The following is a 14256-nucleotide window of genomic DNA, read 5'->3' on the forward strand; positions in this document are numbered from 1 at the left end:
GGTGCAAAACCCAATCCCTTGCTGCAGACCTCCCGATCCAAAGCAGAAAGTGACATGCATGCATACGGCCAAACAAAAATCAAGCCATGCATGCCGCAGTGTTACATTCACACATCATTTGGCGGTTTGTCCCCCCCCCCCCCCCCCACGATGCTCACTCTCACTCAGCCCACCGCTTTGTTTCAAACGGTGTGAATGCTTTTCACGATCACGCCCACACACTGCTGCATTAGACTCTCCTAACATCAAACAAGCAGCGTACCTGTATGCGTCCTGTGTTTACCAGTCAGGAAGTCATTATTCATGTGAAGCAGCTGTTACATTATTCAGATTCAATGTCATTAACACCACATCCCCAGAAGAACAGTGCGAGGAACTCACAGCTCATGATCAAAAAATGACGACTAGCGTCCTTTCCTCTCAGTTGTGTGAAAAGAAACAGGAACATGTTTGATGTTGTTTGTTTCCTGTTAAACAACCAGGGACATGACTAACTATAATAAAGTATTCTGTTAATAATGGATTCAATAGATTCTAGAAATGCTAAATGCTAACCAAGAAGGGCTGCAACTTTGTTTAAGAAGAAGACGTAGTCACTGTTTTAAGATGTGAGATTAACTTTTTTGACACCTTGTTTTTTGTTTTGTTTTGCAGCTTGACGTGACACTCATTGCAAGAGATTATTATGCATTGCTGCGCCTCTATCTTAACTGAAGGGTTGCCATGGTTCCGGTCTTGTCAATCAAAATGCATCCATGTGTGGAAACAGGACCATGATTTACAAAATGGCAGAACCAGGAGCCTACATGAAGTCTATGAATCTAAACAATGATTATTGTAGACCTTGATTTATCTTAAGTGTTATTATCGAAAATAAGGTTTATCAGACGTGACTGGATGTGTCTCGTGTGCGTCTTTGAAACAGACACACTGACGATCTTTTGTCCCTCTCACAACCTGCAAAGCATTCTTTTAACTTCCACTTTTTTTTTTAAAGAAACAGAAAGAGCTTCGTGTTATGACAAAATTCAATAATATTAAACCACCTCACCAGAAAAACAACAAATCATTGATGGTGACGAAGATGAGGAACTCAGGTCACATGTCTCTTTTCTTTTGCAGCTGCACAATTGTAGAACAAGAATTAAGCGTCACAAAGCATCAGTGGAGGTTAAAAGTTCATTCTTGGACTCAGGAACAGAAAATGAAACACAAAGTAGCCTGACGTGGAAATGTTGCTGTGGATTAACTTCTTGTCTAAATAAGCTTACATTTCCTGTGAGGAGTTTTAAGCCAGTTATGAAAGGGGCTTAAAGTAAAAGTGATGCCTCTTCATGAGCGATAAAAAAAAAAAGCAAAGAAGACAATCAGTGACGAGATGGATGACAAGATTCATCACTTTTTTTTTTTTAATGGTTTCTGAAGCGGCAGGTGATGTTTAGAATCACGTCATATAGGGGTCCACTTCCTCGTCAGAGCACGGTGGCGTTCACATCTCAGGACACAGGAATCGTCACAGGGAACTCGGGCACAGTACCCTCGTACGGTTAAGAGGACAGAACGTTTGCGTCACACGTGAACAAATGAACCGGACTTTGGGGTCAAGTGTACTCGGATCCAGGCCCGGGTCCCAAGTTTGAAACCACCCTAAGAGATTGTACTCAGTAAACCTCAAATGGAGTAACTACTTAGTGAGACTTTGTGGTGAGATTTTGAGTCTTATTTTGTGTCGATGTTGTAATTTTTCTTATCAGTTGCAAACATGTGGTTACATTTTTTTGCAAAGTCAGGTCAAACTAAGAGAGAAAATCGTGTTCATTAAATCAACATTATGTGCAGTTCGAGCACTGATAAATTATAACAGAGGGAAGAAGAAATACTGGCAAAAGGCCAAAACTTATCTTGTAACAAACCAGCAGCATGTGTGGGTCGATGAAAGATAAAACCAAAATAAACTACTACGAGTTCTTATCTCCTATCTTTCACTTATCATTGATCAGCTGATAAGCCTGGCAGCCCTGCTTCCTACCAAGCAGCCACCCGCATCGTAAATCTTCAGAGCACACTACTAAAAGAATGTGTTTCCTTGATAAACATGCACAATCCGGAGAGACACTGTTTTTTTTCAGTCGACGGGTGACGTTGCTGCACACACGGCTCGGTCATGAGTCCCTAAGCAAAGTCACAGGCGCAGACTCTGCAGAGCGCTTTACAGCATTCCTGGGAGTTTTTCTGCGGCCGCGTCTCGAATTTCACACTTTATGGGACTCTGCTGGGAGGGAGAGTCCAAAACCACAGGTGTGTCCACTCCCACTGGCCATTTGGATGTTTAGATACGACACCGAACTGGACACAGAGGAACAGAAATAGGCTTTCATTGTGACGTCCAACCACAGTCCATGAACGCACATGTCGATTTCGATTTGACGTTTTTGTTCTACACCAGTGACAGAAGCTTTGATCGCTGCGGTCATGATGTGAAAAATGAAGGAATGCTTTTCCCTGACATTTTAACACATCCTAAAAGATGTAAACAGCTCGTCTTAAAGGACCTTCAGTGCTTTTCCTCCAGGCTTGAAAGGCCTCAGCAGGCACTTTGCTGTTCTGGGAAAAGAGGTCTTAAAATTCAGCATTGAAAAACTGCATCAATTGTTAAGTTGTGGTACACACACACACACACACACACAAACAAACAAACACACACAGACACAGTCCAAGGCCAAACAGCATCAAGGCTCGCAGACAGAGATGCACTGTTTACCCCTCAGGCCTCTACAAGACAGCCGGCCCGTCAGAAGACAGCACCGTCTCCTGGTTCTTTAGAGCGGTGTAACTGTGTTACCACTGCTCTGATAAAAATCACAGGAGAATTCAAAGTAACAGAAATATGGACGGAGAAGGACGAGGAGGTGGATGATTTGTTCCAACTGAACAACAATGGCGAAAACGCATTGTTAGCATCTCTTTAATCAACTCAGCTCTTTTTTCTTTTTTTTAATATTCTGCATCAGCACCATAGCCAAGCTTCGACATCCTGATGCCTTTTTTACTATTTTTATTTTTTTTCCAACACGGCTTAGTAGTGGTGTTCGAGAATGGGTTGTGACGTAGCAGAAGCACGAGAGGCCAGATGTGTCAAAACAGCAGGAGATGCACAAACACACTCAGACGTGGTGTTATCCCAGTACAAGAGTGTAAGACTCAGATAGGATACCAGTCAAAAATAAAACCATACTGATTCCTGTTTTGATACCATGGCAACCACAACACACGCCCTATGCAGCCAGTATTTCTAACGTTTTTTTTTAGGCAAGCATATAAGTTCAAATGTTTTCAACTTATCAGCTTAAGACGCTGAGGCACGGCACTCATCAATGTCACTTTTTTAAAGACATTTTTACATTAAATTAAAAGTCAGGTGGTACAGGGATATACTGTACATATCAAGTCAGTTATTTTAGAAATGTTATGTAAATGCAACACACTTGAAACAGTAGCTGCACCAATTTCCTCCATCAGAGGTTAAAATGGCTGTCAATAGAAGTGGGTTTTTAACACCATCCATCCGTGTGAGGGAGGCTGCAGACAGATGTTAACACTGACCCACTCTTCCTTGACTAAATCTGGGGAAGAGCAGGGGGATCAGAGTGCCGGAGCAGAGTCTGGTCTGGGCTAATCCGCTGCCGGCTAATAGCGCTTGATGATATACAGAGCGCAGCTGTGGCAGGAAGGTAGGCCAACAGCTGTGGCCCACAGACCGATTATCAGATTTCAGCCACGGACGGCAAACAGGCCCGAAAAACAAGGCCGACACAACAGAGTCTCGCCTCCTGCTGTGGGAGACAGAACAAATCATGAAATGGCTCGGAGGTTTTGTTGGTATTTATATATGTGGAGATTTAGAGACGCGTTATCCTGCTCGGATGCTCTTTTCTTTCATGCGTGCACATTCCTGAAGCCTCCGTTCAAGTTAAATAAAACTGAAATTTCTCCGAACAACTTTCACGACCTGACTGCAAATTACTGCAGACGTCATCGTACACACGCAAAAAGTATGAAATCTAAATGTATTTACACGACGATTGGTACCGTCCAAATCTGCCTAAATTGTATTTCTTCTCAAACATTAGCTCCTCAGAGTTTCCGAGTCGGAGTTCCGACTTCAGGGATGCGTTCCTGATGACCGGCAAATCAGAATTTCCAACGTTGGGAGATCAAATGCAAAATTCAACACGGCTGCTCTGTGCATCACCAGCAAAGTTTAAGCTGTACATTAAAGTGTTTTAGTCGTGTTTATGTGGAATTAAATGAATCGCCAAGATAGCACTGTGAAAGTCCTATCTGTGGACATGTTGTGTTGCTTTATCGCGCGAAATACCCGGAACAGCGAACAAAACAAAGGAACTCCTGGAGGCGTCCATGTAGCTTGTCCGACTTGTCCTGGAACGCGGTCAACTTCGGGTGTGACGTCATCACCAGCGCCGACATCTTGAGTTCTGAGGCGAATGGAAGGAACCATAACACTCAGCTAGCATGAAGAAGCAGCAGTGCATTGGTTTTATTAAATTTGAATTCCTCACAAAACTCTGAATTGAATGCCCTCAGTATCCCCTTCACTTTTTTCCTTTTCTATCTGCTCCACTGTCAACTCGTGTAATAAGGGTCATCTGACTGATATAATGGAGCCATTGATGCCGAAACGCTTCAAGGCAAAGAGTTTAAGTTGGGAAAACACTCAAGATTTGTGTTTTTTTCCCCCGTGTCTTTCTCATAGTGAGCATTTTAAACCAGACTATGTGCTTGGGCCTGCAACAGTCTGACTGTAACGTTTAATATAAAAATGTATGTTAATAGTGTTGACAGGTGCAAACAGTGCGGTATTTCCTGGATCAAAAAAAACTACAAGAGCTGCAAATTCATCTACAAATGATCTCACACACGAGTCCCTCTAATCTCTGACAGATCTTTTAGTCAACAGTGAAAATGTCAAAACTTAGTTTGAGGATCCAGGAAATGTCATCTTTTACTTCTTCTCTTTTTTTTTCTTAACAGTGCAGCCAAACTGGAACAAGACGTCATGTGAGTAACTATGCCAAGGGACGAAAAAATGCTCCCATTCTCTCACTCCATATGATTCACTGGGTTTGGCGACACGAGGGACCAATGATGAATAAAAAGCCATAACTTCATCTATAATTGAAAGTGATGCAGCTGTGCTCCTCAGTTGAAAATGCTGCAGAACGGAGCCTCAAATAGGCAGCACTCAGTTTGGTTATGTAAAGCCAAGTTAACCGGTCTCCTCCTTTCTGAATTATTCATCGTTTCAATCCTATTGGGGAGGGAGGGAGGGGGGGGGGATTTAAAATCAAAATATCAAGCCATACCAAGCAGAGAGATAGAGGAGTCGTTAAAAATAGGAATAAAGGTTTGTTAAAATAATCCATAATCCAGTTTTATTAAGGGGTCCTTGGCATGGCAAAGTTTGGGAACCCCTGCCCTAAAGAGCTCAACACTTACAGACACACTCACATGTGTGTTTGGTGTTCATGAAGTTAAATAAAGGAAAACATTCACCAACAGACAAAAGATTAAATAAATGAAATAACAAAAATGAAAATGAAACTTCCTGGTTTAATTTGACTTTCTGGTAGTTGCAAGATAAAGGCCGGCCAAACGAAGCAGCCGACTCATCGTCTGAGCGCCAGACTCATCGTCTGAGACTGCGTGACCAAAAACGAAAGGAAGAAAAGGAACAAGGATTTAAAATCTGTGTGTGGTTTCTGTTACCTAATGGCTCCTTTTGTTGGACTGCGTGCTACATGTAAGAGGCTGAAAACACAAATTCACTATGTGAAGCATAAACACGATCACACAGCGGACATGTTGGTGTGTAAAAACATAGTCTTCTTTACTCATAAAGGTTTCTGTGTGTCCCTATGGATTTATGTATTCATTATTAAATAACATATCAGATGTGTTTCCTATGCAATGCCTCATCACGGGTTTCACTTGATGTATTTAGAGTCTTCCAAACATACAATTTAAGTAACTAATTAACTAAGTCTTTGACAGATTCTGGACTTTAATAAGATCATTTACCGCCATTTTGATAGCAAGCAGCACGCTCTAACTCCCACTATCTGATAACCCAGATTTTAAAACTAGAAGACATCATGGTGCGTTCCATTTGATCTCGGAAGTCGGGAATTCAGAGGTGCCGTTCTGATACGTCATCAGGAACGCCGCCCTGAAGTCGGAATTCCAACTCGGACTCTCTAAGAAACCTTGAGTAGCTCGAGATAAGAATCCAACATGGCTGCTACGTGCATCAACACTAAGTTCTATCTGTGGACATGTTGACATGGGATTTCTGCGCATAAACGTATCACTTGGTATTGGCTAACAAAACAACGGTATTCCTGGAGGCGTCCATGTTGCCTCGCCGACTTGTTGCCAACACGCAACTGGAACGCGGTTAACTCGGGTGTGATGTCAAGTCCCGAGGGAAATGGAACGCACCATTATTTCTTCTTTTGAGGGTTGATATGTTATGATCTGATATGATGCATTTTCTGAGCTGAAGATCAGAAAATTGGTAAAAGGAGAGACGCTGAATTTACTCTGATAAATAACCATTATTTAGGGAAGTAAAATGTTCCTGTTTGACCTCCTCACGATTTGTCTCATGAAAATACATTTCTTTGGACAGTTAACAGCATCGAGCTGTTCTTTCTCAGAGCAGAATAAATAACTGACACACATCTCTGCATGAGAAATGTGCGTCCCGATGACAATTTACATTACAGTTAAGACGTGTTCAAAGCCTCCACGGGGAACCTCAAGGTAAGATTCTCCTGTAATAAGACATCACACTTCTAATAGGAGCGACACTGACTGTTTTAATCAACAGACTAAAACACTGCATCAGTTTTCAGCATTATAACTCTCTAACACAAAGGGTTCACCAGTGCCTACATCTCTACATACTAAGCTTAAACGGTTATATAAGTCGATGATGTAATGTAAAGCAATGACGTCATCGACAAGTCTGCAGCATAAAGATCCAAAAGATGCAAACTGTAGCTTCGGGAAGCAAAGAGAACGAAGGCTTTGGATTTTACAGTTCAGATTTTTAGTTGATTTTAACAGGATCATGCAAAAAATACATTTGGGGGGTTAGGGCTTACAAATCACAAGAATGTTAAGTCGTCATGGGACTTTTTATAAACTAGGTCTTTTGCATTATTAGTTCCTCTATGAGGACTTCAGTGGTTTGCGCAGTGGTTTGGAAATAAACTCCTCATTCAGCTTTTTGATGGCATCAACCTCTCGGAGCTTAACATGCAGCCACTGAAAAGCCTGTTATATAAAGTAACAAATATAAAAGGCCTCTGCCTATTAGGTCAAGCCCAGCCATGCTTGAATAGAATGACTGTGAAAAGTCAACATTTTTCTGCTCGGGCCCATGTGATGTGGTGCGAGAGGCATGCTCAAAGGAATGCCAATGCAGTGAGGGTTTCCCTTGTATCGCTCCGTGGCTCTGTGTGGTTTAGGAGAGCAAACCCGGTGACGCAGAGTGCCATCTGTAGGGTAGAGAGGCAGACAATGCACGGCCCACAGGGGGAATAACAAGTGCCTTGCTGCTAATTTTAACCTCCATAAGAGAAAATGTGAGCAGGCAGGAGACTTTTAGAGCAATAGCCTGTGACATTTTCAAACAAGCAAATGTCAGATCTTCTGTTCTCTGCTGCTTCTCTTTCAAGCACACAATCAGTCCTGCAATTACAGCTGGTTGACTGAAAAATTCATGCACTTAAGACTTTTAATAATGCTATGCTGCATTTTCTACTTTTGTGCGTCAACTCTTAATTAACCAGTGTCTGAAAAGACAGAAAAACATCCACCAGTTTCAAGATGAGACTAAAAAAACCTTGTTTTGTCCAACAACCAGTCCGACAACCAGTCCGACAACTACAACCAGTCCAACAACCAGTCCAACAACTAGTCCGACAACCAGTCCGACAACTAGTCCGACGACTAGTCCAACAACTAGTCCAACGACTAGTCCGCCAACTAGTCCGACAACTAGTCCAACAACCAGTCCGACAACTACAACCAGTCCAACAACCAGTCCAACAACCAGTCCAACAACTACAACCAGTCCAACAACCAGTCCAACAACCAGTCCGACAACTACAACCAGTCCAACAACCAGTTCAACGACTGGTCCAACAACTAGTCCAACAACCAGTCCAACAACCAGTCCGACAACTACAACCAGTCCAACAACCAGTTCAACGACTGGTCCAACAACTAGTCCAACAACTAGTCCAACAACTAGTCCAACAACCAGTCCAACAACTGGTCCAACAACCAGTCCAACAACTAGTCCAACAACTACAACCAGTCCAACAACCAGTCCGACAGCTAGTCCAACAACTAGTCCGACAGCTAGTCCAACAACTAGTCCAACAACTAGTCCAACAACTAGTCCAACAACTACAACCAGTCCAACAACCAGTCCGACAGCTAGTCCAACAACTAGTCCAACAACTAGTCCAACAACTAGTCCAACAACTAGTCCAACAACTAGTCCAACAACCAGTTCAACGACTGGTCCAACAACTAGTCCAACAACTACAACCAGTCCAACAACCAGTCCGACAGCTAGTCCAACAACTAGTCCAACAACTAGTCCGACAGCTAGTCCAACAACTAGTCCAACAACTAGTCGAGAAGACTGAATAAAAATCTGTTTAAAATGATGTAACGTGGGGAAAGGTTAAATCTTATGATGCTGAATCTGAAACCAGATATTTTTTTACAACTATTCTTCCCTATAAGATAATTAATTCATTGACTGTAGAGACTTTTCATATATACCTCCTAATCACTCATGGTGTTGTTAATGGCAACTAAAAACACTGAAGTCTGACATCCTCTTCAATCTTGAGAAATGTAATTTGTCGCTGGTAAAAATAAATGTCACTGGTAAATCAGGTTAAATCTGGCAGGGTCACAATTACACAAACCTACGGCTAGATTCCTGTCGAGATTATTTCCCATCATGCTGTTGGTGAACATTTGAGAGAAAAACAAACAATGGAGCAGAAACGAAAGCAGCTTTTGGTCTTAGCTGTTGGTGGTGTGTGTGCAGTGATTTGTGTTATCTGTGGTGACTGAGGCAGCAACATTAGCTGGGTTAGCATAACAAGCTAGCTGTGTGCTAGTGAGAAATTCCTTCCTCCTAAGCGGCAACCTCAGGTCTTGGAAAATGAAGCCAATTCAGAAGTGCGAAAAACTGCAGTTCCAAAAGTGTCCACTTGAGGCTGGCTGCATGCCATTAAAACGCCCATTTTTACAGCAGAAATAAACTTGTTTACATCCTGGTTCAAAAAAAGATAAAAGGCCTGAATAGCTCTCTTTACTGATAAAAAAAAACTGTAGAAGGATAGAATTTTAGTTTTAGTCCTCAGACCTCCCAACCCCCCACTTGATACCCCCCTCCCACGGGACAGTGAAAACTTCCCACTGTGAGGGACATGTGTGAAAGAGTAACTCAAGAACAGGCTGTCCTGATCATTTCTAGAAACTTTCCAGAGCGGCTTAAGCTGCTAAAATAAACTTCAGAATAAGGATGGACGAAATGTGCTACCACCTATAGGTGCTCCAACTTCACCAACAGAAAATCACACAAGTGATTCAACACTAGTTTCTGGGAAACGGGGAGGGGGAAAAAAATGCACCAACAGAGATTGAGTAACTCTGGAAATGACACCAAAATAAAACCCAGACACATCCACCTTTTCACTCTGCCACCCTCACACACACACACACAAACACACACAAACACAATGACCCCCCCGTCTCCTGTGTCTCCGGCAGTCAAGACAGCAAGCCAGGGAGGTTATTTTGGAGACTTTATCACTCCATCTGGCTGCTCATTGTTTTCGGTATTACTGCACTGATCCGAGTAAACAGTAAACATCTTTGTGTGCTCTGCTGCCGCCACAGGGAGACAAAAGTTACAGGGTGGAGGCTGTGACTCATGAATACTTTTGTGTCATTATGCTCTGATCAATAATTGATGTGTGGTGCTGAATTAAGACAGTACGACGCTGCAACTTCTTTTTTTTTTTTTTTTTTGTCTTTGCATCTCTACATGAGTTAGAGGGACGACTTCCCTGCTGCTGTGGGACAACTCACCGCCTCAAGTTACAGCATTAAATATTCACGCCGTACCTCTGCATAATTTACCTTGTCAACAAAGCAAGGAAAGGAAAGGAAAGGAAAGGAAAGGGAGGGGGTGAACGTTTTAAGTTAAAGGGGCGCTCAGCAGAAACTCTGAGGTTTTAAACAAACTCCTCTCCGGGCAAAAAGGCGCTGAAGGCGGTTTTGCTTCACTGCAGCGGCGGGATGATGCAAGGACACTCTTACATGTCTGCGCAGGGATCAAACAGGGTAGATAATTTCATAAAACACGGCACTAATCTAGCAGAAGTCAGGGCTTAAGGCTGGCTGGGTGTATCCTGACAGTCTGACAATCCTCCCTCTAATGTTCCATCCGCATCTCGTCGTCTTCTTCTTCTTCTTCTCTGTTTAAAGAAAAACAACACTGACGAGCATGTTGCCTTCTCTTCAGCACCACCACAGTGCTCTTCCTCGTCATGTGATCTGTGCAACAAAAAAAATAAAAAATTCCTGAGCGGCTATACTGCAGCCCATGCAGCGCACATGGCGGCCCTTTTTCTAACAGATGTTTTTCGTTTGTGCTGCTGCAGCCTCTCTGGGCTTTTTCTTTTTTTTTTTCAGAGGCACGGAGCCAGAGAGGTGATTCACGATGCGAGCCTTTCCCTTGTTACAGAGAGTGTGTGCGCCGGGTTCAGAACAAACACGGCCCCGGTTCTGTTTCGGTTGATTTTTTTTATTGTTCTTGTGATATAATAAGCTCGTGAAGGATTGGAGATGTGTGAAGTGATGGATGGCACAGGATGTGTGCGGCTGTAAGGATGTTGAAGACTGGACGAGGCCTGTTTTTTGTCTCCTTTGCAGAAACCCATCTCTGGTTACTGTTTACATCTGATCTGCAGCTCATTTAAAACGGCGTGTATTAAAAGTCGGGTATCATGTTCGGATGACACAAAATCCTGTGAGTCACATCTTGCAGCTGAATGTGGTTTAAAGTGAGAAATGAGGTCACGCTTTGGCATTACCGGACAGCTAGGGAAGGTGTGCACTCCCCTGGTTGGATGCTCCATTTAATCATAGCAGGAAGGATGCCAGTGCAGGGGGGGGGGGGGGGGGGTTGGGGGGGGGGGTGGGGAGCGCACACATATACGCAGAACAACCTACCTGCCTGGCCTGATTACACTCCTCCTGCATGATTAAAGGTGACACGGCGTCACCGAAGTGCGACTTCGGGTGTGTTTTTGATGCATTAGGAGTCGACGTAACGTCTTCTGTAAAGTGATCTGGCCAATGCGAGAGCGGGGGAATCTCGATCATCCTGGATCCAGATCTGACTGCCAGGGACTAGAGATGTTTTTTTGGTTTTTTTTCTCCCCTTTTCTCTGTGACACACACACACACACACACACACACTCACACAGCTACAGCCTGGCAGCATGCTCTGAAGCTGTGAGTTATGTAATAGTGAACACATAGAGCTGCAAGCCTGAGTGCACATCCTCCCCATTCCCTACATGCAGTCTTTTCCTTCTTACACTGTATGTGTCTGTGGCTGAAGAGAGCAGCTATATTCACTAACACACAATGTGAGATGTTACACACCGGCCCCTTGCATCTTGCTCTAGAATAACATTAAAAAGAAGAAAAAAAATGCAACTTCACAGCAGCTGCAGATCAACAGGTGCAATTATTTGCTTTTCTTTGAAGTGGCTGTGCAGCATTATGATGCATTTGAGGCTTCTTGGGATTTTTGAAAACTGCTAAAATCAGAACACAATTTAGAGGTTTAAGCATGGAGCATTCAAAGCGTTCAAATAAGACATTGTACGTTCCGATTATTCGAATAGTACACTCGGGTAATTCGGGATGTGTTGTTTAATCATGCATCTCCAATCATCCATCCATCCATCCATCATGGTGCAGCTTGCAGGCAGGCTGACACCGTGGCCTTACCTCCTCCAGCACATTCACTGTGTTCCTGCAGCTCTGCAGTCGGGTGGTGAAGCTGGATGTTGTCGGGGAATTGTAATCCTCTGTTGTCTCCGAGAGAAACTCGGACACCGATATTTGATCCGGCATCCTTTAAACGGGAGGGGGGGGGTAAAAATGCCCACAGGAGGGTTGGCGGATGAATGCTCAGAAAGACAAAACCATGCAAGATTTAAGAAAAGAAAAAAGAAAAAAATAGTGGAAAAAGAAAAAGGCAGAGGGAGTCCGGTGCGACTGCAAGAGGAGAGCTGGGTTTTTTTTTCTAAACTGTGTAAAACTATCGAGATGATCAGGACGTGTCTTCTTCTCCGGTGACTTCTCAAATGACTTCACGGTTCCCCAGGGGCCACGGGAGGAAGGGAATCAACTAAATATCTGCAGGCTGTGTCCCCTCGGTGTGTCTTTTCCTTGAGAGGATGTCTAAAAGCGACGCATTTAAAAATAGTGTCACTCTGCGTCTAAACTAAACCTCGGAGGAAAAACCACCGTGAAGAATAGCGGATGCCCTCATTCTGCTCTACAGATGTTCAATAACCCGCTTGTCGTCGAAACAGCGCCTCTGTTTGAAATGTATCATAGTCCGAGGTCCGCCGAGGTCGTGTCGAACTGCAGCGGGGTTTGGTCCCTTCTTCTTCGGCCGTAGTTTGTGTGTGTGTTGTTTTTTTTTTTTAATGCTAAACGCTGCAGCAGACACATTCACTGCCACTCTCTCCTGCTCGGCCGCGCTCAAGCCTCTCATAGCAAAGCTAGCGGAAAGGAGGTAGGACACTTCCGGTCAAGATTTTCAAAATAAAAACTAAAATAAGACGGTTTGTTTTTTTGTTTTTTTTTGGTTAACAACATAATTATATTTTTAAAGAAGTAATAACAAGTAGTCTGTGTGGAAAAATGATCTCTTCTTATATATCAGGCTAGTATATGCTTAAGCCTGCTGAATGTAATTTACAATAGCTACTGTAGGCTGTTGATGTAAGATAATCTATTGGCGTATAGTGTTTCCCAATGTGTTGTAGTTAAATGGTTGGTGTGTTCAATTAATCAATAAATCTCTATTTGTATAGCGCCAATTCATAACAAAAGTTATCTGAAGACACTTTAAGGAAAAAGTCCTAGTTGTTATTTTTTTACAAAGGCCCAATAATAATCCATCTGGAGCACCAAGCAACATTTAGCAAACAAAAAGTGTCAAGAAAAAAAACTTCCTTTCAGAGACAGAGACCTCGAGAAGAACCAAGAACCAGACTCGTGTTGAAAAAGCCATCTGCTGAAAAACTGTGTTTGGCTTTGAAAGTGGTATAGAAGGAGATGCAGGAAGACGGAGAAGGATAGAGACAAACAGAGCAAAAACAACAACAACAATGAATAAAGATTTAGAGCTCCAATGTCAGAACTACTTATAAAAGTACGTGTAGTATACGCAGAAACAACTAAGTATGATATCAGTTAGCAACTGATGATGAAACAGGGATGTGTGACAGCTCCTGATAAAGTATTGCTTTACGTGCCAGATGGGCTAAAAGGTGAGAGGCACTTGTATTAAAAAAAGAAAGAGGAGCAGCAGTTACTTTAACTTTATGCTTGTAGGCCTACTTATAAGTGATTTCACTATGATGTAGAATAATTTTAGTGCTCCACTTGAAAGACAATGAATCATTAAAACCCAGTAACCCTGAACTTACAACCTCTGGTCATATAGAATGAAATTATTATTATTATTAACACGAATTAAAATATTTTTTCCACACAAGACAAAGTATTCTCACTGCGTTAGAGGTGTGAAGTTTATTTTGAAATCAGAAATTATCCTTTTCCGGTATGTTGTAACTATGACTGGCACCTTGACGCAACTTTCACCCACCCACCTCGCCTGGTTGACGGGGCTGAGGAGTCGATCTGCGCATGCGTGATCTGGGATCTAACTGCAGGGAGAGAGCTGTGTGTTGGACTGGAGAGGCCTGCCACAGAAAACGACGATGTACAGGAAGGAAACATTTCAGTGTCGTTTGATTGCATCCAAGCGATAATTATCAGAAGATTTAAAACCCCGAGAATCTTTATAATAATGTATTTCACCTTCAT

The 14256-nt window shown here is 42.8% G+C and overlaps 1 protein-coding gene across 4 annotated transcripts in view; it reads right to left on the reverse strand.

The window, feature by feature from the left end:
- Nucleotides 1-12307, reverse strand: part of asap1b (ArfGAP with SH3 domain, ankyrin repeat and PH domain 1b) — a 60648-nt gene extending 48341 nt beyond the window's left edge. For 3 of the 4 annotated variants that reach the window (XM_061064954.1, XM_061064952.1, XM_061064953.1), the window contains exon 1: nucleotides 12142-12306. In XM_061064954.1, the coding sequence (XP_060920937.1) occupies nucleotides 12142-12267 (126 nt within the window). In that variant the 5' untranslated portion in view covers nucleotides 12268-12306. Of the gene's footprint in view, nucleotides 1-12141 lie in introns of all 4 variants that reach the window. The other variant, XM_061064951.1, reaches the window with a different exon arrangement.
- Nucleotides 12308-14256: the final 1949 nt, after the last annotated feature.

The sequence above is a fragment of the Labrus mixtus genome, chromosome 19 (genome assembly GCF_963584025.1).
Source record: "Labrus mixtus chromosome 19, fLabMix1.1, whole genome shotgun sequence".
Classification (NCBI taxonomy): Eukaryota; Metazoa; Chordata; class Actinopteri; order Labriformes; family Labridae; genus Labrus; species Labrus mixtus.